Source organism: Rhineura floridana, chromosome 15, assembly GCF_030035675.1.
Source record: "Rhineura floridana isolate rRhiFlo1 chromosome 15, rRhiFlo1.hap2, whole genome shotgun sequence".
NCBI lineage: Eukaryota > Metazoa > Chordata > Lepidosauria > Squamata > Rhineuridae > Rhineura > Rhineura floridana.
Genome location: NC_084494.1, coordinates 12,345,853 through 12,368,512, shown reverse-complemented (window position 1 = coordinate 12,368,512; position 22,660 = coordinate 12,345,853). Strand labels below are relative to the sequence as shown.

Below are 22,660 nucleotides of genomic sequence, written 5' to 3'. Positions count from 1 at the left end.
ACGCAAAGACGGTACGCCTCGAGGCCCACTCGTCTCAGCCAATCAGAGCTCGGCTGGCCGGAAGCGGAAAGCGCTGCGCGCCGTTGCTACGATTGCGAGGCGTTAGCGGGGGTCGAGGTATTCCTTCCCCCCCCAACAAATAAAAGGAGGGGGCTCGTGGAGGAGGTGGAAATTGCCTATATCTGTTATGGAGGCGGTGGCTTTTTGGGGCGCGTCTTATGAACTCGACGCGCTATTGGCGAAAGGACCAGTAAGAAGCAGGTTGATTGGCTAAGGGAAGCAAGCGTGGGCTGTTGAGGCTGTTGAGTGCGGGGGCTGGCAAGAGGTGGATCGGAGGAAAGAAGGAGATTTTGATTTCGTGCTTTCTTGAATCCGCAACGAAGCTTGCTTGGAAGAAAGGGGTGAGTGATGATGGTGGTTGTGATGATGATGGAGGAGGAGGAGGAGGAGAAGGAAGGGAGGGTTTCTAAGAAGAGAGCAAAAAACGAGTGCGTCACTTATTGGGGGGGGACTGAGGGGCTTTTTAGGCCTTGGCTTGGGTGGGTGCCTGCCTCCCTGTGGGTGCACTGTCAAGAACAGACACCCTTTAGGCAGAGCCTGCGTGTTTAAACATGCGCAATCCCTCAGGTGGCATTTCGCATCTCCCGTGTGGTGTCCTGGGGAGACTTCCGGTCAGCTTTTGAATGAGCTCAGGGCTGCCGTCCTAACCGTATCTACTTGGAAGAACGTCCCGTTGAATTCTGTGGGGCTTCTTTCCAGGTAAGCGGGATTAGGGTTGCAGTATAGGACCGCTTAATGCTGTGGATGCTGTTTTTAGCTGGGGGTGCTGCAGTTATATTTGTAGATGCGTTTGCATTGCGATTTCATGGCTGTAAGCATTCTGTGTTGCGAGTCGCCTCGGAAGGGGTAACCCTGGAAGGCAGTCCATGAATAATGAAATAAGGAATGAAATGAAATCGTTTTAGACCTGGACTGGGGAGACGCAGCTTGAAAACACCACTTAGCCACAAAGCTTTCATTGAGGGGTGTCACTGTCTTCCCTCAGACTGAGTTATTGTAGTGCTCTTTGCTGAGGGCTTCTAGTCCAGAAACTTAAGGTTATTCAGAATAGTTTGGCAGGGAGGAGGAGTAGGCAGTTTGATCTTATCTACCCAATTTTCTCCTCAGTTGCATTGGTTGCCCATTTCCAGATGGTTAGCCGTGTTAGTCCGTTGCAGTAAAAACTGCAGAGCTCTTGTGACACCTTGTGGCAAAGACTGACACTTATGGTATGCATATACAGTCCATTTTATCAGATGCCCAAAGTGTTAGATACCTGAATGTAAGGTATATTTGCTCATGGTGTGCAGAAAGAAATTGCAGGTGGTGTGGTCAGAGGAAAATGAAATGCAAAAATTACAGAGATGGTGATCATTATATAACAATGGTCTTTCACAAAACAGTTGTTGATAACACAGATAAGGGATTACCTGTTGCTCAACTTCCACACACATGCGTGCCCAGCTGAGTTCACTGGGGCATAGTTCCAGGTAAAGAGGTATAGCCTGGAGAAGAGAAGACTGAGGGGAGATATGATAGCACTCTTCAAGTACATGAAAGGTTGTCACATAGAGGAGGGCCGGGATCTCTTCTCAATTGTCCCAGAATGCAGGACACGGAATAATGGGCTCAAGTTGCAGGAAGCCAGATTTTGACTGGACATCAGGAAAAACTTCCTAACTGTTAGAGCCATACGACAATGGAACCAATGACCTAGAGAGCTAGTGGGCTCTCCGACACTGGAGGCATTCAAGAGGCAGCTGGACAGCCATCTGTCAGAAATGCTTTGATCTGGATTCCTGCATTGAGCAGGTGGTTGGACTCGATGGCCTTTTAGGCCCCTTCCAACTCTACTATTCAGTGATTCTATGAAGACTGCAGCCTTAAAGTGCTAGTATTAATTTTCTAAGGCTAAAACAATTTGATATCAAGTTATTTGAAGGACCACCTATATCTGTATGAGTCTGCTCAGGTCCCAAGATCAGCTTTGGAGGTCTTGCACTCTGGCCCTCTGATAAGGTCAAATAGGCCGGCAGGCATTGGGGAGAAGTCCTTTTCTATGGTGGCCCTGTATTTGTGGAATTACCTCCACTCTGATCTCTTGTGACCCCTTAAGTGGTCCATAAAAACTTTTATTCTCCCAAGCTTTTTATCAGTCTTATTGCTGCCCCTCTATATGTTTCTAAATCTGATATTTATATTGTGTTCTGCCAGTTGTTTTTATTTAAGATTTTCATTGTTAGCTCTTGTGAGGGCTTGTCCTGAAAGGTGGAGTAGAAATACGTTAAATAAATAAGCCAACTTTACAAGATCATTGCAAGGATAAAATTAAACAAGTGTAAAATTATGCATATTGGAGTAAAAAATCTTAATTTCACATATACGCTCATGGGGTCTGAACTGGTGGTGACCGACCAGGAGAGAGACCTCGGGGTTGTAGTGGACAGCACGATGAAAATGTCGACCCAGTGTGCGGCAGCTGTGAAAAAGGTAAATTCCATGCTAGCCATAATTAGGAAAGGTATTGAAAATAAAACAGCCGATATCATAATGCCGTTGTATAAATCTATGGTGCGGCCGCATTTGGAATACTGTGTACAGTTCTGGTCGCCTCATCTCAAAAAGGATATTATAGAGTTGGAAAAGGTTCAGAGGAGGGCAACCAGAATGATCAAGGGGATGGAGCGACTCCCTTACGAGGAAAGGTTGCAGCATTTGGGGCTTTTTAGTTTAGAGAAAAGGCGGGTCAGAGGAGACATGATAGAAGTGTATAAAATTATGCATGGCATTGAGAAAGTGGATAGAGAAAAGTTCTTCTCCCTCTCTCATAATACTAGAACTCGTGGACATTCAAAGAAGCTGAATGTTGGAAGATTCAGGACAGACAAAAGGAAGTACTTCTTTACTCAGCGCATAGTTAAACTATGGAATTTGCTCCCACAAGATGCAGTAATGGCCACCAGCTTGGACGGCTTTAAAAGAAGATTAGACCAATTCATGGAGGACAGGGCTATCAATGGCTACTAGCCGTGATGGCTGTGCTGTGCCACCCTAGTCAGAGGCAGCATGCTTCTGAAAACCAGTTGCCGGAAGCCTCAGGAGGGGAGAGTGTTCTTGCACTCTTGTCCTGCTTGCGGGCTTCCCCCAGGCACCTGGTTGGCCACTGTGAGAACAGGATGCTGGACTAGATGGGCCACTGGCCTGATCCAGCAGGCTCTTCTTATGTTCTTATGTTCTTAAAATGGAACAGTGGGAAGAACTGTGCCACCTTGGAGGAAACGAGAGAGATAAATGCAACCAGTGTAGAAGTATTAGGATCACAGTGTAGCTGAAACAGGGTTGCCATGTGTCACTGCTTCAGAAACTCTCCTATACTGGTCTAATTATAGATCACAGTACTGGTGTGTTGTAAGTCACTCTGTGCCTCAGTTCTTCCCCCCCCCCAAATCCCATGAACATTGCAGCTCCCAGGATAAGGATACACACCTCATCTGCAGTATGAGGATAATAATAATATTGGAAAGTTTATTTTTTCTTGTTCAGTCCAGTTAACATCTGTAGGGCAGCTAATTAAAAGTTCATGTTTATCCCACACAAAAAGTTGCTTGTTTGAAAACAGGCATCTCTGTCTGTGCTGGGAGCAGGGTTGGGAGCTGACACGATGCTGCCGAGTCATTTTCTACATTGGGTCTGAGGAACAGATGACATTATTACCACTTAAACAATCTGTTAGCTTTTAAAAGTGGCACAAGACTTTTTGTTCTCTTCACTGAATTACAGCAAAGCTTCAAAAATAACCAGGGAATCTGGGCTGCAAATAAACTGCTCCCCTCCAGTGTGGGAACTCTTTTAAACTTGAGTAGTTTTGGTGATTTTTTTCAAGATTTATGGTCTAAACATAGCATTTGTTTTGTCTCATGCATGTTTAATAATTTTAGCACTTGTATAATGCTTTATACTAAGTTTTCAAACTTTTATTCTTCAGAGATCCCTTTCCACATTGACATGTCTGCCATAAAATCTACTGCCCTTCCCCTCAAAGGAGCCAAGGGTGGGTGCATAAGTTGTGCTAAATGTGTAAATGTCGTGGAGATGTAAAGACATGAGGCTCAGCATAGAATGAAAACATTGTAGAATATTTTATTTATTTGTCTATCCATCCATCATAGAAGAAGCCCAGGGTGGCAAACAAAACCACTCTAAAACATCTTAAAAACAAAAGATTGGGATGGGAAACCTTTGGTTCTGCAGATGTTGTTGGACTACAATGGCTATCATTCCTTTCTATGGCCACGCTGGCTAGGACTGATGAGAACAGGTCAGATCAAGCTTCTGTTGCTTATGGCCAAAGGCCTTTGCAGAACGTCAAACAGGCTGAAAGGTGTACAACAAATAATAGCTGTAAATATAAATATTAAAAATACTATGTATATTAAACACAGTTCATAAGAGCCAGAATTAAAACGATAATCAAATCAATTCATCACCATAACAATATATAGCTATCTCTGAAAGCCCTGTTTGCGCTTCCTGTTGCAAGGATCTCTGCAAAAGAGACTTGGTTCAAGTCACAAAAGTCAGTATCTTAGTAGACAACATGTTTTTCTTGGATGGTTTTGAGAGTATTTTATTTACAATCTAGAACACTTAAAACGGGTCCAGGTAAAATGAACAGAATCAAATGTAATGTGGAAGAATATCTCAGCAATTCCACAAAGGCATCCCTAATGAGCAAAGGAGTCTGATCACTTCTGCCATCCATCATTGTTGGTAGCATAATCGAAACGTGGATAGCCATACAGGCTTGCCTGAGCTGAGGATAAGTAAGATTAACTGAACGGGAGGCTTTGCAACTATCATTTTTATACAACCAAAACCACCTGGAAATTTTTGACCTTAGAACGGGTTCCCAGACTGGTCTACAGACCACCAGCAGTCCACAAACTTTATTCAGGTGAAAATATAATTAAAAGTAATACAGCTTCTAGCACAGCACGTAACAATTGCTAGAACAGGCAGAAAAACCATTAAGTGGTTTGCCAAGACCCTCATAATTTTCAAGTGGTCCATGGGGGGGTGGAGTTTAGACTGTGTGCTTTGTTGAAAACTCTTATCTCTGAGTTTAACATCTGTTTTGGAGGTGGCCAAAGAGTGTGTAGAGACAGAATAAGATCAGAGTATCTTCTGATATCTGGAAACCCAGTCCTGGCAGTTCAGTTCCTTGAAGTAACATAATTTAGACATATCCATCTGAAGATTTGCCTTTAAAAAGGAAAGTGCTAATTATAGCATTATGGACCCTGGCCACAACTGAAGGAAGTTCTTCAGTGAAATCTGATGAGGTAGCAGGGGGCAGAGCCAACAATTTTTCAAGAAACTAAAGATTCCAGCTTCGCAGTTTGAGAATAATCTCAGCCCCATACTATATTATTTCAATTAGTATGCTGCTTTTGCACCTAAACATGCTCAAAGGAGCTCACAACATGACAGCAAAAAATAAACACGTCATTACAATAACAGTCTAAATGCTCATTCATTTCAAAATGTAATATGACAATCCAAATAAATCAATCAGTTTTGGTTATATGGATATTATAACATTTTAAATTATAAACTATCAGTCATTAAAACGTATCAGTTAATATATATATATGTATATACCAAAATTGGATAAGGTAAACATTTACAATATGATCAAATATTAGAAATAATATAACTAGCAGCCAGTACATGGCAGTACTAATGAATAAAGTGCATAATAATTTGTTCACAGATTACAATTAAAGTATGCACATTTTGTAGCTGCTTGGTCATATACTTTAAAATGTACAAAACCCTCCATCCTTGCAGGGAGCCACTCTTCATTTGATAATAGATACTTCGGCCCTATACAAAATCTTGCTTTGAAGTGGGCTCAGTTAGAAAGCCACCTTGTTATGTGCCTCCAAGTCGACTACAACCTATGGCAACCTTACGAATCAGTGACCTCCAAGAGCATCTGTCATCTTTTGCTCTTCCCCAGTAGCTTGCTCAGTGCCATCTGACCTGGGGGTCTCATCTTCTAGCACTATCTCGTGTTGCATTTTGGATACTCTGTTCATAAGGTTTTCATGGTAAGAGATATTCAGAGGTGGTTTACCATTGCCTTCCTCTGAGTTTGGATGCATCTTAGTCTGGTGTTTCAGCTTTGACCATTCCACCTTGGGTGTCCCTGCTAGGAGTCTAGCCTCTTGGTCTAGACTCCTGGTGGCATTGCTCGCAGCTTCTTCAGCACACTCAAACCCCCTCACCGCGTTAAGGTGTGCATCCGAAGAGGAGGAGAAAGCCACCTTATAAACAATAAAATATTAATATGGCTCTCCAGTTTGTAGAAGCAGAAAACTTTATCATCTGCGCAAGAGTCTTCCAATAAAAATAAATCTTTAAAATGAATTCCTAGATACTTTAATTCCCAAATTGGTCAATCAGTTGCTTGTCTGTTTACAACTAGGGTCTCTTTCCAAAGACCATAACCTTGGTTTTTTAGTAGTTATAGATTTTCTAAATTACCTAAATTGCCTTTTGAGACCTATACAGGTAAGAGATGGAAGCATCATCTCTACAGGAATATTTTTAAATCAACCATCCTTAAAAATGACTGAGCGAATCAACACTGGCACTTGGCAAGAGTAGACAACTATGGCATGGAGGCCATCCCAACCCATAGATGGACATCATCCTGTTTGCCCATGGCACTCGAAGATGGTAAGAGTTGGAGCATCTGGAGGACAACAGATTCCTCACCCCTGTCTTACAGCATGCTCTAAAGCAGGTGTTGCAAACCGGTCATTGGCACATCGGGAATTTTGTATGTGCCAGGACACCACCACCTCTTACTTGCTTCTTTCTGCCTTCCTCTGGGGGTCAGTCTCCCTCACCTCGATAGAGAGAATGTGCACACGCACACACATGTTATTTCCTTTTCCACAGGGTCTACACAAAGTTGGATCCAGCAGGATTAAAGTTTGCATTGGTCATACTTCTAGTCCACGGGGAGCACTAATAGATGATCTGAGGGCTTGGGACATACAGGGTTAGGCAGTCCTTAAGGCAGCCTGAGTCTCAGGTGTTCAAGGCTTTGTGCACTATTATTTATTTATTTATTTGATTTACATCCTGACCTTCCTCCCAGCAGGAGCCCAGGGCAGCACTAGTACAAGTACAGGTCTTCAGGCATCTTCGTTATACTCAACGTGATAAAAAAAAAAACCCACCAGTAAATCACAGAGCACAGCTGTGGGCACAGAAGCAACCTATGAATTGATTGCGGCCTTGAGGGAATGCTCTGTAAAAATTATGGGGATCCATATTTCAAATCCATATTTTTGTACCATGGCAGGGCTGGAAAGTGCTAGATCTCTTGCAATTCAGTAAATAGAGGCAGATGAGATTTGACGGAGGAGGGGGAAATCCATTAAAGAATTAATGCAGTTTCAGGAGGATCACTTTATTGGATCGTTGTTTGTGTGAACATATTTTCTCTCTCTCTCTCTCTCTCTCTCTCTCTCTCTCTCTCTCTCTCTCTCTCTCTCTCTCTCTCTCTCTCCCCCCCTCTCTTTCTTCCCCCCCCACATACCTACCCCTGACTCCTACGGTACTCCACTTTCTTTCCCTGACTCCCTCCTTCTCTTCTTCCTTCTTTATCACTCTGCTTTCTGTTCACCTGGTCAGGTGCTGATCTGAGCCTTGAGAAGTATATAGAGGTGAAAGAGCATCATTTTCTCCTTCAAGTCTGTAAGAGGAAAAAAGGTAACCACCTTCATTCTCTCATGACAAGCAGGATGGGGGGGAGAGTCAGAGGTTTTGTGAGCACCCAGAGAAAGCCTCAAGGGCACCAGTGCATACCATGTTGGTGACCCAAGGTTTAAAGCAACTTCATACAGAGTGCTGGCCAAACCTTTTAGATATCATTGTTGCCTGGCACACACTTATTTCCCTGTAGCTGCATATTGCAGACGAAGCATCAGACAAGATAGTTTTTCAGTGAGTTTGCCCATCACTTTTACTGATATATCCCAATCAGTATCATACTTCATAGCTCATTCTGTTTTAACTGTTACACTATACTATTATTAGCTGCCTAAAACCTTCAAATTGCAAAAGCTAAATAAAGAGTTCTGCCATCACTTCAACCCATCATTAAATATAAAGGATGTCCAATAATTCTAGGCACAAGCATCATTGTATGCTAGCCAAGTACAAGGGCCTGAAAAATATTTTATTGGCAAAGACAATCTAACATTCAGATATGCCAGTATAATTTTTTGAGATACCTCAGGAGCCAGGCAGCTGTACATGTCTGCCAGTACAAATGTTCATTGCCCTTCCTGTATGCTGCTCTTGCCTTTGCCAGTAACAGCAGCCCCTGTGGTGTGGAAACATGGCCTGTCTGATGTCACTGGTATAGGTGATCTTCTGCCTCTCCTGTTGTATGAAAACAGTGGTGGTCTTTACTTACAGAGCTGGCATCATGGCTTCAAATTCGGGAATCGTCCCTGATGATGGTGAGAGCAGCAAGAATCCTACCCTGGAGAGATGCCTCAATGTGCTTAGAGATGCAAGCAACGATAGCGAACAGTTTGCTGCTCTGCTTCTGGTAAGAATCTGCTCTTGCACTGGTTGGAGAAGACTGCTTTGGAAGAGAAGAGAGTTTGGAAATAAAGATAATCTTTTTGAATCCAGCTGTTCATGGTAGTTGTCTAATTGGGTAGGTGACCAGCTACTCCAGTTTTCCATCTGTAAAATGGAAGTCATAATTGCTTAAGATCTGGACATGGGTTAGATAACAGTATTAACTCTTGACTTGTAGACCATTGGCTAAGCTGGCTGGGGATGATGGGAGTTGTAGTTCAACAACATCTGGGGACCTAAGGTTGAAGAACGCTGCTGTAGACTCCAGATGGACAGGTCCTTCTAACAAGGAGAGAGCAAAGCGTTCTGTGCCTGTAGCGTGCAAGAAGAATATGAGGTCTGGAAAAAGGAGGGGGAGTCCTAGTAAGCAGGAAGTCTTATAACTGAGAAGTGGAAATGGCTAACCCAGTCAAGCCATGTACATAGGAAGCCTTATGGTTTGATGAATGAGTCAGACCATTCATCCATTTAGCTCAGTATTGTCTACACTGATTGGCAGCGGCTCTCCAGGGTTTGAGGCAAGGAGTCTTTCCCAGATGCACTTGGTGATGCCAGGGACTTGAACCTGGGACCTTTTGCATGCAAAGCAGATGCTCTGCCGCTGAGCTGTGGCCCTTTCCCATGTAAGAAACTGGCACACTTCTGATGCCTGCTGATTTTTATCTTTCAGGTGACCAAAGCAGCAAAAGCTGGAGAAATCAACTCAAAAACCCGCCGCAGGATCTTTGACGCAGTTGGCTTCACATTTCCAAACAGGCTTCTAACTTCCAAGGATCCCCCTGAGGGCTGTACACAACACACATTCCAAGCCCTGGGCCTAACCCTGCTGGCCTGTTTCTGCACTGATCCAGATTTAGCCCGGCATCCCCAGGTCCTTAACAAAATCCCAGTTTTCAATGATGTGATTTCAACATGCAAGGCAGGAGATGCTTCCTGTAACGCCATGATTGATGATACTTATCAGTGCCTCAGGGCTATCTTGGCCACTCCCAAGGGCCCCAGAGAGTTGGTGAACAGGGGCACTGTCCCAGTGCTGTGCAGGGCCTATGTGAAACGCAGCTATGGCTTTGATCAGGCCCTTAAGCTGCTTGTGGGGCTTCTGATCTCAGTCGAAGCAAAGTGCTGGCAGAGAGCCGCTGCTGACCTCATGGGTGTGCTGAACGTGCTCAGCATTGAATTCCAGAAGGCTGAAGACATGACCAAATTCCAGGTGTGTGAAGTGCTGCCCCGATTTGTGCCGCCTCTTCTCTCGCCCAGCTCCGAATGCCTTCAGCCACTCTACCGAAGCCTGTCCAGCATCCTGACGAGCAAGCTGAGCTCCTCCCAGCGGTACCCCGCCTTGAAGCTGGCAGCCTGCCTGTGCCAAGCCTGTGGTTCAGAGTGGATCCCTGCCGGGGGTGCGGGCAGCAAGTTCTTTGCTTTACTGGCCAACCTGGCGTGTGTGGAAGTCCGCCTGACGCTGGAGGAACTGGACCTGGCCGTCGTGAGCAAGAAGCAGGAGTTGATGGCTGCTTGCTACGTCCTGATGGAGACGGCCATTGTAGAGTGCACGAAGGAGAAAGGTTCTCTGCTACAGGAGCCCCAGAAAATACAGCTGGTGGGGATCCTGGAGGAAGCCTTTGGGGCTGTCATCCACTACCTGAGACAGGTAAAGTGACACTCCTGAAATCCTCCACTCCAATTTGGCTGCCTCTGTCAGGAGTTCAGGTAGCAGTTAATAAGCTTGACCTGTGTGAGGGCTGTTGGCTGTACCAGGTTGGCCAGATTCATCTGGCATCCAATGGAGGCAATTGTTGTTGGTACGAAGCCCAAATTAGCTGGGAGGGGAATGAGTGATAATACAGGAGAAGGAGCAGAAAAGGAAAGGAGGGGCTAGAAATCGCATGCCTGGACCAGAAGAGAACATGGCGGTTCTGAATGACTGCCAATAGGGCAGAGAACAGTGTCTCCCAGTGGTGGCCACTGTGACTTGTGTTTATGTTGAGCTTTTAGTTGAGAAGGCTGGGATCCAATCAAGGCTTGAGAAATCCCTCAAGGAAGGTGGGAAGAGTCTGCTGTAGGTGTGGAGAACGTTTGGCCCTCCAGATGTTGCTGAACTGCTGCTCTCATCATCCCTGGCCATTGGCCAAGGCTGATGGGAATTGTAATTCAGCAACATCTGGAGGGCCAAAGGTTCCGCACACTTGGTCTGCTGCTTTCCCAACTTCCTGTGTTGGCTGAGTAGCTGAGAATTCTGAGTGAAACCATATAAATGCTCCAAATGTGGAAAAAGCTTCAATCACAGCTACCATCTCACATACCATCAGAGAATTCACACGGGAGAAACCATATCAGTGCTTGGAATGTGGAAAGAGCTTCAGTCAGAGATACCATCTCACTTGCCATGAAAAAGTTCACAGCGGGAAGAAACCCTATCAATGCTTGGAATGTGGAAAGAACTTCAGCCGGAAGGAAAGTCTCACTTCCCACAAGAAATATCACGTAGGAGGGAAACCATAAATGCTGTGGCTGCTGTTGGTCACTGGGCCTGGCAAGGCTGCTAGGAGGCCATGGAGGCATAGCCAATGAGGTCACAGAGGTTTAGGCAAGTTGAGGGGTGATTATATACTGATTATGGGGAAGGGTTCAGTCTCAGGATTCATGTGTACCTTTCTGTACAGAATTGCTCTTTAATTTTAATTAATGTTTTGTTTTAATGTATTTTAAAATCTGTTTTTATGATGTTTTAAAGTGTTTTTAGTGCTTTGGTTTGCCGCCCTGGGCTCCTGCTGGGAGGAAGGGGGGGATATAAATCAAATAATAAATAAATAAATCTACCCAAGGGAACTCTTGTTCTGTAGGTGCTGCCACCTGTCATCTTTGAGTTAGCGAATGGCTACACGCTCATTTTCCTTTGTCTGGTTTGCCTCTCCTCCTAGCCCCTCTGCCCCATGGTGCCCGTGGGGGTTTGTGACGGGTTTGTCTGTCCCATAGGTAGGGCAGAAGAAGCTGGATGATCCTTTCATCTTTGCCTCTGTTCGAATCCTTGGGGCCTGGCTGGCTGAAGAAACTTCTTCCCTCAAGCAGGAGATCTGTGACCTTCTGCCTTTCCTCGTATATTACGCCAAGATGCGCTTTGAAGAAGAGAGAAGAGTCCGAAGCAGTTTGCAGCGTGAGGCCGAGCAGGCAGGGCAAAGCAGCAGCCAGCCGCCTCTCTGGCAAGGGGATGCTCTGAGGTAAATGACACAGTTGGCTGTTGACCTACTTTGCTACTTAAAGTGCCTTTTGCCCTCTAGTTTCCAGTTTGGAACTTGGAGCCATTTTAGAAGTGTTGAAGCAGAATAAACCTGATGATGAGCTGAGGGTCAGGAGTACCCTGGGTGCAATTTCACCCTTGGACGTTAAAGTCACTGACAGGCCTTGAGCAAGCCTCTGGGTCCTCAGCCCCACCTATGGATGATGATGATGATGATGTACTGCCTTCAAGTTGATTCCGACTTATGGTGACCCTATGAATAGGGTTTTCATGGTAAGCAGTATTCAGAGGGGGTTTACCATTGCCTTCCTCTGAGGGGGGGGGAGAATAGCACTGATAAACTCTGCGCTCCTCCATTTTTTTGAAGCTTTCTTCATCTCTGGCAACAGCTTGTGCCCTGATGTATGAATATGAAACTTGTTTTCCATAATTTTTATAATCTTTATTATCTGTATTGTAAATGCCTTGGACTGGATGGATTATTTTCTTGTAAGGGTGGTCTCCATTGGAGGTGGGGGTCTTGTTCTCCCTCTTGAGAAACGCAGTATAGTATTTTCACAGGGGTCTTGTTTTGTTTTTGATGCTTGCATGAAACTGCTGGGAGAAAGCGCCTGGAGCTTTGGTAGTTGTACCTTCTCTGTATGCTAATGACACCCAGCTCTGTATTTTGCTAGCTAGGTGGCAAAGAACAGCCGCCTTAGCTGTGGTCAGATGGACAAGGGCAAACTAACTAAGGCTGAATTTGGACAAGACAAAAGTGATGCCAGTGGGAAGATCAGCAGCAAATTCGTCTGTTGCAATTAGTTGTATTGCTTCAGTAGTGCTGCCCTTCTCTACCCTGGACTGGGGCCCTACTTGGGATAAGCTACCTACTTGCCAAGCCTACTTGCCCAGTTGCGGTGGGCTGAGGCAGCTTCTGACCACCCATCAGCAATTGCATAATGAGCGCCACAAAAGATTATGCAATGGCTGTTACTGATGGTTTCTCATCCTGAGACCATGTGGGAGCAACATTTGTTCGTGGGCGCCTGACTTTAGCAGAAAGGTTCCTGAGTGAGTCATCCTTGTTCACTGAAGAACTCTTTGCAATCTCCCTGGTGCAGAGTGACATTATGAGCTTGGGTCTGGAAAAATCAGTCATCTGTACTGACTCCTGTGATTCAGTGACGGCCTTGGGTTCATTTACTTAAGTGCACTCTCTGCTAGTGCCTTTTGTTTTGTTTTTGCAGCTGGCGGCACTTCAGTCAGCTATGCTGTTGGGTTTTCTTACATGCCTGGACACGTAGGATCAGGAACCATGAATGGGCTTCCAGGATGTTAACCCACCTTGATTTTAAATAGGCAAAAGTTCCATCAAGTTCCTTCCCCTCCCCCATCATTTAAGTAGTATTAGCTGGTGCCCATTGGGACTAGTAGGGCAGAAGGTAGAGAGGCCAACAGTAGGTAGAACCAGAGCCAATCGCAAGCAGAGCCAACTGATCCTAGGTGGGGTTTTTTTTTGGGGGGGGGTGTTATTGTGTGACATCAAATACAAGGCAATAAACAAATCATACCCCCCTTGGGTCATCAACTACATGCATCAATCTTTTTATACATGAAGAAAAAGTGGCGTGAAATACATTCAGAAAATGCGACTAACCTCATCTGTATAACTTTATGTAAAAAGAAAAATAATTTTACCGCTTATTCCATAAACATGAATTTTCTAAACAAATGTATCTTATGCCTGTTAGTATTGAACTAGTCTGTAAGAGGACACGTAACATAATAGTCTAATGCAAGAGAGCATTAGTGAGCTTCATACTGAAAGTCAATTTCTCAGCTAGTCTGGAAGCTAGTTCTCAATAAACACTTTATCCGCTCACTTCCACTTCCTTGTGATTCCCATGCGTGCAGCCAACAGCATAAAAGAAATAATAGATTTGCTTGCTAAATCTTCATTAGCCCCTTCCCAAATATTAAGAAGGGACAACTGTGGGCTTAACTGTATGTTTTGTCCCCATCCTTCCTGCTGAGGTTTGCAGTGACTGCTGACACTGAGGAGGAGGAGGAAGCTGACAGCCAAGGCCACCTCCTAGGCTGGATGTAAATAGGAAGGCAGGCAGGTGGGGGTAGACTGAAGTTGGTGCAGCTGTGCCCCTCTCGCCCAACTGGACAAGCCTCCACCACTTTTTAAGTCCAAGCGGAAGGGCCAGTGGCAAGAGCTATGGGAAGGCCAGGCCAACTGCAAGCTCTTTGAATTGCAACCTGCATTTCATCTCTTGTCAGATGTGTCCCTTAAGAACCAAAGAAAGGAAATTGTCCCAGCTGTGTTAAGGATGGGGCACAGAGTCCCTACCCGTTAGTATCAATAGAAGGGGAGTGGGGAGAGACACCCCCCCCCCGGTGTGTAGCCTTATAACATTCCCTTGGCTGTTAAAACATGATTCTCTGGCGTGCAACAGGCCTTTCTGTATTCACAGTCTCCCTCTCCAACCTTGGCTTTGGTCCTGGGTGACCCGCAATCCTTATCTGGGTTTCTGAGCACCCTCCTCTTCTAAGGTGGTCTGAATTAGCGGGAACAGGTCGCTGACAACAGAACTGTAATGTAGCATGCAATATGGCCTAGCTGCTGCTGTGCCGTGAGCTACAGAACACCTACCTACCATCTGTTTTGGTGGTGAGGCGGGGATAGAGAGCAGGTCCCGGTTCTATGCAACTGCTTCTCTCTCTCTTACTTGCTCTCCCTTTAGCCTATTTAGATCTTACATAATTTCCATTTATTTATTTGTTGATATATCGATATATATCAGGCCTTTGACTTGTGGGAAGAAGGAGCCAGAGTGATCTAAGAAGATTGTAACTTCATAATGTTGTTGTTGTCTGTATTATGTGTTAATCATTGATAGCTATCCAGAATAAACTCGGGAAAAGGCAGGGTACGAATACTTTCAATAAGCTTTATCCGGGGAAGGCCAAAAGCAAAACGCTGACGCCTTGTTATAACAAGGCAGCCTGAACTGTTCAGATCACATTGCATTTTGCAGTTGATTCCCCCTCTGTGACCGTGTCTTGCAAACACAATGGGAGAGGTCCCATTATTCGCCAGGTTGGCAAAAGGTGCAGCACTGTCTCACTACTCAGTGCAAAATTTATTTCCTTGAACATACGAAGCAGTGGCCAGTGTTAAAGTATGGCGTTAGATTGGCTGTTGAGCTGACTGAATGTGGCAGCTCTTCAGAAGCAGATCTTTTATATCTGGCTTTTTTTTAACTATCAGATTTATACTCAAGTTGAAATCTGTTTTAATTTGAGCATTTTCATAGCAACTTCCTTCTTACACTTTGCTGCTGCAAGGAACAGCCAAGCACTGCCAGAGGGTGGCGCTCTGTAGCCCCTTTTGGAACCTACAGCTGCTCAGATGCCATGTGGTGGTTCATTTGTTCATAGATTCCTATGTGAACCGGACATTCAGCTGTCTTGAGGGAAGAACTGTGTGGCAGGAGCACCTCTGCCCTCCTAGCCTGGGCCAAATCACCTGTTGTGCTCCCAGATCTGATTTTGGGGATGGGGAGTGGGCGGGAAGGACTTTTTTCCAGAGGGGTTGCTTTCAAAGATGGCCAGAATCTGTGTCCATGCAACTATATAACTGTTACAAGATCTATAACTATAGGAATTAATGCCTGGGCTTGCTTTTTCTATCCTCCCTCACCATCCATTTTTTCCCTTGTGTGTCAGGAATTGTAAGCCTGAGGGTCTTGCTGATTTTTGTAAGCTGCTCTTAAGAGCCTTTTTTGTCTTAAGAGCTGGGTATAAATGCTGGAAATAAGTGATAAATTCTCTGCCTTTGACTTCCAGCACTTCCTTTCCCCTTATAGATTCCTGTTGCCTGGCTTAAGTCACTTGACTGCAGAGGATCGACCCCGCGGGATCCTCATCTTGGAGGGGGCGCCAGTACTCCTGTGCCAATATTTCTTGTACCGGTGGGAGATGTTTGTTTCAGACACTGAAACCCCGTCTGCATCAAGCACTGTAGAATCCAGCCTTCAAACATCTTGTGAAATTTTCCTTAATTTGGTTGTGACTGCTCCAGATTTAATCAGGTAATGGGTAGAGGAGGAATGTAGGTGAGTTAGCAACACCTTCACGTGTTTCGGAACCAAACCTGGTTTGCCACTTCAGCGTCTGTTCCACAGGGATAATGACTGTTTCTGCAGGATGCATACACTTCCCTTTCCAAAAACAGATTTGACTTATTCACGCATTCTTTTTTGAAATTTTTTTTTGTCTTTCAACATACAGAACAATCCTTGTAATACAGTACAAAACTCAAGAGTACCACTATTAAGAACATTTAACCATGTTCCTGTTCAGTGAAATTATCTAGTAAAAGGTATACACCTAAAAATGGAGATCTGGGTTGAAAATCCCTGCTGAAACTATGAAGGTCAAAGGGTTATGGGCTTAGATCTAGTCTCTCTCACCCTGACCAACCCCCAGGGCTGCTGTGGGAACAAAAAATAGAGACGTTTGTGCCTGTTGCCTTGAGCATCGTGGGAGTAGGGCAGCAGTAGCTGGTGCCCATTGGGACCAGTAGAGCATAAGGCAGGAGGCCAACGGTAGGTGGAGCCACAGCCCATTTAGTTTCATCCCCATCTTCTTCCCTGCTGAGTGGTACAAAGGGCAACACAGATCCAGGAGGAAGAAGCTGACAGTCAGTATTCTGGGCTGGTTGTAAGTCAGAGGGCAGGCAGGTGGGAGTTGGTTGAGGGCAGACTGAGACTGGTGGGGCAGTGTCCCATTTGCTGTAGCCTTCTTTCAGACTGTTTTTTAAAAAATCACACTGGTTGACTTCGGGATATTTTTGGACCCCAATGAGATTTCCAGTGGAAGGATGGGGTCACTTTGTACCCCAGAGATCTTTTTTTGTTTCATTTTGGTCACCACAAGTGTGCTTGACACTACCAAAGCACCCTGAGTCAAAAAACATTTGCACAGAGGAGGTAGATTTTTTTTCTGAGTGATATATGTTGGCCCCGTCCCCATGCATATTGAGCAAACGGGGGTATTTTTGGACCCCCCGGGGGGGGGGTTGCTTCTAGAAGGAAAATGGTTAAGTGGTAGCTGGCTGAAATTTGCAGACATCATATAGATGACAGTTTCACGATGTCCCAGAAGGACATCCCTGTAGATCTGGGAGTCCAAATGGACCCCAGAAATCAGGAGAAAGGGTTACTTCAATGAACCAGCCTTCCCTGGGGAAGCACGGGAAACAAATGTGGTTAACTCAGAAAGCATCTCCTGTTTTGCTCTTTCTCCCACCTACAGCCGAGAAGATTGCTTTGCCGCCTTGATGGACATGTTGCTGAAGGCTCTTCCTTCTCTGCTACCCCAGAGAGAGCATCTCATCCTGACAGCCAATGTGGCAACATTGGGACTCATGATGGCCAAGAGGCTGTTTGCTTACCCAGGCAAGAAATAGGGCTGTCAACCTCTGTTGCCTGTAGGAAGTCAGCAAAAGTAACTGGCCGCCTTCTTGCTTCGGTGGCCAATCTGTTGCTGGGCTGTACCCCTTCAGGTCAGGCAAGGACTTGGGTCTCTTTGTATTGGCCTGACTCACAGATTCATGGGCTGCATTCACACCTGCAATTCCCTGGAAAGAGGGATTGTTTGTTAAACCACTCAAGGAATTTAACTGAGGGGAATAGAGGCCTCCTAACAACTCTCAGCACCCTTCACAAACTACACTTCCCAGGATTCTTTGGAGGAAGCCATGACTGTTTAAAGTGGAATAATAGTGGAATAAATGTATGGTGTGAATGTGGCCATAGAGGCATTTTGGCCTGAGAAGGCAGCAGGAAGGAAATGTCCCTTCCCAGAACTTGAGGAAAGTAGATGTCCCCACATCATATTCATTCTTTCTCTCAATTTCTCAGGTCTGCAGGGGACTCCAGAAGCCGAGGGGTTCTTTGACGCTGCCATCCGCTTCCTAGCAGAAGCCCACGTGGCCCAAACAGATCTCGACGGGGAGAAAGTAACCATGAGTGTTTCTCCAACCTACAAGGCAGCCTGGCCAGCCATCCGTGAGTTGTGGTTTCTGGGCATGAAGGCCTTCGCTAGCTGTGTGCCCCTCTTCCTGTGGCTGCCGCAGGATGTCTTGCGCTCTGGCTGGCTTCAGGAGCTGCTGGCATTGCTGGGCTGCGTGGCGCCGTCGTCCGTGGACTTGGAAGTTGTCGGCGCTTTCCAAGGCACCTTGATGGAGCTAGCCCGAGCTAGCCAGCCATGTTTGGAGATGATCCAACAGCACCGGGGTTTGGAAATGGCCAGCCTGTATGGCATGGTTGCCTTGGAACAATGTCTCTCTGAGCTGTGAGCCTGCTTGGGAATGTTTGGTGGTAGGAAAAAAAGTGTTTTCCCTGAAGCAGTGTTTTATCATCCGTTTCATGCAGCTGGATGATCTCTAATTAGTAGGGCATGGGATGTGTTGGGGGACCTCTTCCCAGATGGCTGCGCAAAGTTATAAAACCTAATATGATGTCTAATAAAGCATGTTTCCTAGCTCTCTGTGATATCGTAGAGTAACATGAAACAATTGCACAAATGTTTGCCAATGCACGTTAGTGCTGTTCAGTTGACTCTAATGCACTGTGAAAAAAGCTACAGTTTTGCTTTGGAGGGAGAGTAAACAAATGCTAAAGGAACTTTGGTGGTATTCTAGTATGGAAGGAGAGGAATGTTTTTAATTATGTATAGTGATTGTTCTCTAATCAGGCTCCAGGGTAAGCTTAAGAAATGCCCTTATAAAGGGCATATTGCATAGATTTCTGGTCATCTAATCATTGATTGTCTCAGGACTATTGCATTGTTGAACCTTTTTTCTTGAGGATACAAGAGGATGCTTTATTTATTTATTTATTTATTTAAATATTCAATTTTTAAGGATAAAAATTCTTCCACGGCAGCTTAGAAGTAACAATTAAATACATTTATACAATCGCAGTGAAACAGTGTTGAAAACTTAAGTCCCTGGGACCCTTCCCACAGGACTAACTGATGCCTTTATTTAATAAATTTGTAACCTGCGTTCCTGAGCAAAGGTGGCTTACAATTTTTTTTAAAAAAATATCAAGAACAATTTAAATATAATTAAAACAATCCCTAAACCAGTCCAGCTGCAGTAGGTTCCGCAGGCTACTTTGCCTGTCTACCTGCTCCCACGTGGCTGTTGGTGGTAGACAGCCCCCTTGCAGGATTGGGCAACAGGAGAGTCAAAGCTACTTTCCTATTAAAATAATTGACTCCATTTTGAATCAACTGCAGTTCAAAGAGGAGGGATTTCCTAGGGCCAAATCTATAGAAGTGGAATCTAAACTCTCCGGAGTGTTAAACGTTTGCTTGTTTTTGGGCTTCTCTGTATTGTTCAGCATGTAGGCTCTCGCATGCAGCCAGTAAATATTATGTTTGTGAGTTGGAGGCTAGATTAGCCCATGAAGCCATGCCCTTGGCTTATTATCCTGGTGTTTACAGTTCAGTAAATAAAAGTGATTTGTCTTGTAATAAATGTCTGGTTACTTTCTGTGTGTGTTCACCAGATGGATGTCGAAGCAAGCCTTGTCTTTTCTGGGCCCTCCAGTAAACTTGTTCTTGCAAAGTCACCATCTTTCCTGCTAACAGAGGCAACATGGGAAGTATAGCTAGCCCAAATATGAGGGAATAGAGAGAGAGCCCTACTGCATCAAACAAAAGGTCCCCCCTGCAGTCCAATATTCTCCAACAGTGGCCAATCAGACATCCCGTGAAGACTTTACAAGCAGGGCAGGAAGGCACTGGTCCTTACAGATTGCCCTCAGCATTTAATATTCTGAGGTCTGCCTCTGGCCAAGGCAGTTCTACTTGGCTAATAACCATGAACAGGTCTGTTGGAGGGGTTCCCAAACTGTGGTCCATGAACTTCATTCCGCTGGTCCACAGTGTGTCTGTAAAAATACAAGTAAAAGAACACACACGGTATCTAGCACAGTGCATTCCAATTGCTACAGCAGGCCAAAAAATTAAGTGGTCCATCAAGACCCTGAGCAATTTTCAAGTGGTCCACTGGGGGAGGGGTGTGGAGTTTGGAAACAACTGTCAACTCTATCCCGAGCGGCAAACTCCCACTCATACACCGACCAAGGCTATGAGCAGATTCTCTTAGTCAGTCTTGAAATTTGCTGTGATAAGGAGTTTTGACTGCACTATGAATCCCAGCATCCCAAACCTTAAAACAGGCTGGGATTGATAGGAGTTGGGAGTCCATTTCACCCCTGGAGGGCCATAGCTGTCCCACCTGAGCTCCATCTGATCTGTGAGGTGTTTTGAGGATGGATAGTTGTGCATCCGGTCAGGTCATGGAGCTCAACTTGTGGCTGGTACTTGTGATGCTCATTGCCGGAAGCAACAGGATACAAAGCAGCCTCTTGGAGCTACAGTATACTACAGCGAAGCTTCTCTGCTGTGATAGAAGAACCCAGTTTTGGCGGCAGAACTCAGCCCACCTCCTACCAGGTAGCAACTACTCCCGAGGTCCTTAGAAGAACCCAGGGTGTGGGCCAGGGTAGCTGGAACTTGCTCAGCTCTCGATGGAAGGCAGCCTTCCTGTACTGATAGCTGCTGCTTGTCTTTGCTGAGGTGCATTTGGACAGGTTTAAGAAGCCAATCCAGCCCTCCGAATGGGAAAAAAGGCCCACACTGGCTTCGGCTCCTGATTGTGAGGCTAGTGCCTGTCCTTCAGGCAAAAATCAGCATTATGGGGAGAAAAACACTTTAGCAAAGAGGTACAGTCTTCTCAGGGTTCCAGTGGCAGAATGTTTCAAAGTTGTGCCCGGATGTGTAGGCTCAGCCAGATGAGGTGCAGTTTCTCAGCAGAGGGAGGAATGCAGCCATCTCATGTCCAAACTTATAAAACCTTTTTAATAGCATTGTTCTTGCTCCTAATGACAGTCCTGTGTGTACCTATGAACGCAGGAAGCGCTGGGCTCCCCTTTCTTCCTACTGCTGGAGGGAAGTTCAAGCCGGGTTCTTTGATTTCCCCATTCAACATTTCACCCGATTGCTGTTCTTCAACCTTGTGTCCCCAGATGTTGATGGACTATAGCTCCCATCATCCCTGACCATTGACCATGCTGTCTGGGGATGATGGGAGTTGTAGTCCAACAACATCTGGGGAGCCAAGGCTGAAGAACAGTGACCTAAACATTGGAAGGCACACTTGGGGGGGGGGGAAGATCCCTGTGTTGCATGGGTATTGATTAAATATCCCGCCCTTCTACTCGAAGGAGTCCACTATTGTGACATGGGAAATCATGGTTGAGGTTACTGTGCTGCCTTTAAACTCTCCATCGATCTGGTGAATCTGATGCCCCAGTGCCAGCTTCTGCACTGGCACAGCATTCCACAGGTCAAAAAGAGGAGAGACAAGCTCTGGTGCTAGTTATAAATGTATTATAAATGTATTATGTTGCTCAATGCGTTTTGGAATATATTCCTTCCTCAGGAGCTGTGGAGCTGTATTTCCTTGGCTCTGTAAAAGCCACAGTGTGGGGCTTTGGTAAAGAATTTTCATTGGTTTTACTTGCAATTTTAGTTTTAGTTTTACTTGCTATTCCTTGCTATTCAACAGAATGAAATTCAACAGGGATAAATGCAAAGTTCTACACTTAGGAAAAAGAAACCAGATGCACAGTTATAAGATGGGGATACTTGACTCAGCAGTACGACATATGAGAAGGATCTTGGAATTGTCGTTGATCACAAGCTGAATATGAGCCAACAGTGTGATGTGGCTGCAAAAAAGGCAAATGCTATATTAGGCTGCATTAAACAGAAGTATAGTTTCCAAATCACATGAAGTATTAGTTCCCCTCTGTTCGGCACTAGTTAGGCCTCATCTTGAGTACTGTGTCCAGTTCTGGACACCACACTTCAAGAAGGATGCAGACTTGAGGAGGTGCAAGGAATGCTTATCAAATCTGCAAATGATGCAAAATTGGGAGGGATAGCTAATACCCTGGAAAATAGAAAACAAAATTCAGAGGGATCTTGATAGGCTGGAGCTTTGGGCTGAAAACAACAGAATGAAATTTAACAGGGATAAGTGCAAAGTTCTACAGCTAGGAAAAAGAAACCAAATGCACATTTATAAGATACTTGGCTCAGCATACTACATGTGAGAAGGATCTTCAGATTGTAGTTGATCACAAACTGAGTATGAGCAAACAGTGCAATGTCGCTGCAAAAAAAGGCAAATGCTGTTTTAGGCTGCATCAAAAGAAGTACAGTTTCCAAATCACATGAAGTATTAGTTCCCCTCTGTTTGGCACTGGTTAGGCCTCATCTTGAGTACTGTGTCCAGTTCTGGACACCACACTTCAAGAAGGATGCAGACAAACTGGAACAGGTTCAGAGGAGGGCAACAAGGATGATCAGGGGATTGGAAACAAAGCCCTATGAGGAGAGGCTGAAAGAACTGGGCATGTTTAGCCAGGAGAACAGAAGACTGAGGGAGATATGATAGCACTCTTCAAGTACATGAAAGGTTGTCACATAGAGGAGGGCCGGGATCTCTTCTCGATCGTCCCAGAGTGCAGGATATAGAATAATGGGCTCAAACTGCAGGAAGTCAGATTTTGACTGGACATCAGGAAAAACTTCCTAACTGTTAGAGCCATACGACAATGGAACCAATTGCCTAGAGAGGTA

At 45.2% G+C, this 22,660-nt stretch overlaps 1 protein-coding gene across 5 annotated transcripts; it reads left to right on the top strand.

Annotated features, from left to right (window-relative positions):
- On the top strand, window positions 1-19,484 carry NCDN (neurochondrin). 5 transcript variants are annotated; one of them, XM_061597780.1, is made up of 10 exons: window positions 1-401; window positions 628-759; window positions 6,606-6,783; window positions 7,750-7,827; window positions 8,539-8,674; window positions 9,380-10,357; window positions 11,683-11,924; window positions 15,802-16,026; window positions 17,252-17,394; window positions 17,860-19,484. In XM_061597780.1, exons 5-10 carry the CDS (start codon window positions 8,549-8,551, stop codon window positions 18,294-18,296), a joined length of 2,151 nt encoding a protein of 716 aa, XP_061453764.1. In that variant the 5' UTR covers window positions 1-401; window positions 628-759; window positions 6,606-6,783; window positions 7,750-7,827; window positions 8,539-8,548; the 3' UTR covers window positions 18,297-19,484. The 5 variants fall into 5 exon arrangements, with proteins under 5 accessions (XP_061453764.1, XP_061453763.1, XP_061453762.1 ...); XM_061597779.1 differs by lacking the exon at window positions 628-759 and having other exon boundaries at window positions 6,616-6,783; XM_061597778.1 differs by lacking the exon at window positions 628-759.
- The last annotated feature ends 3,176 nt before the right edge of the window (window positions 19,485-22,660 follow it).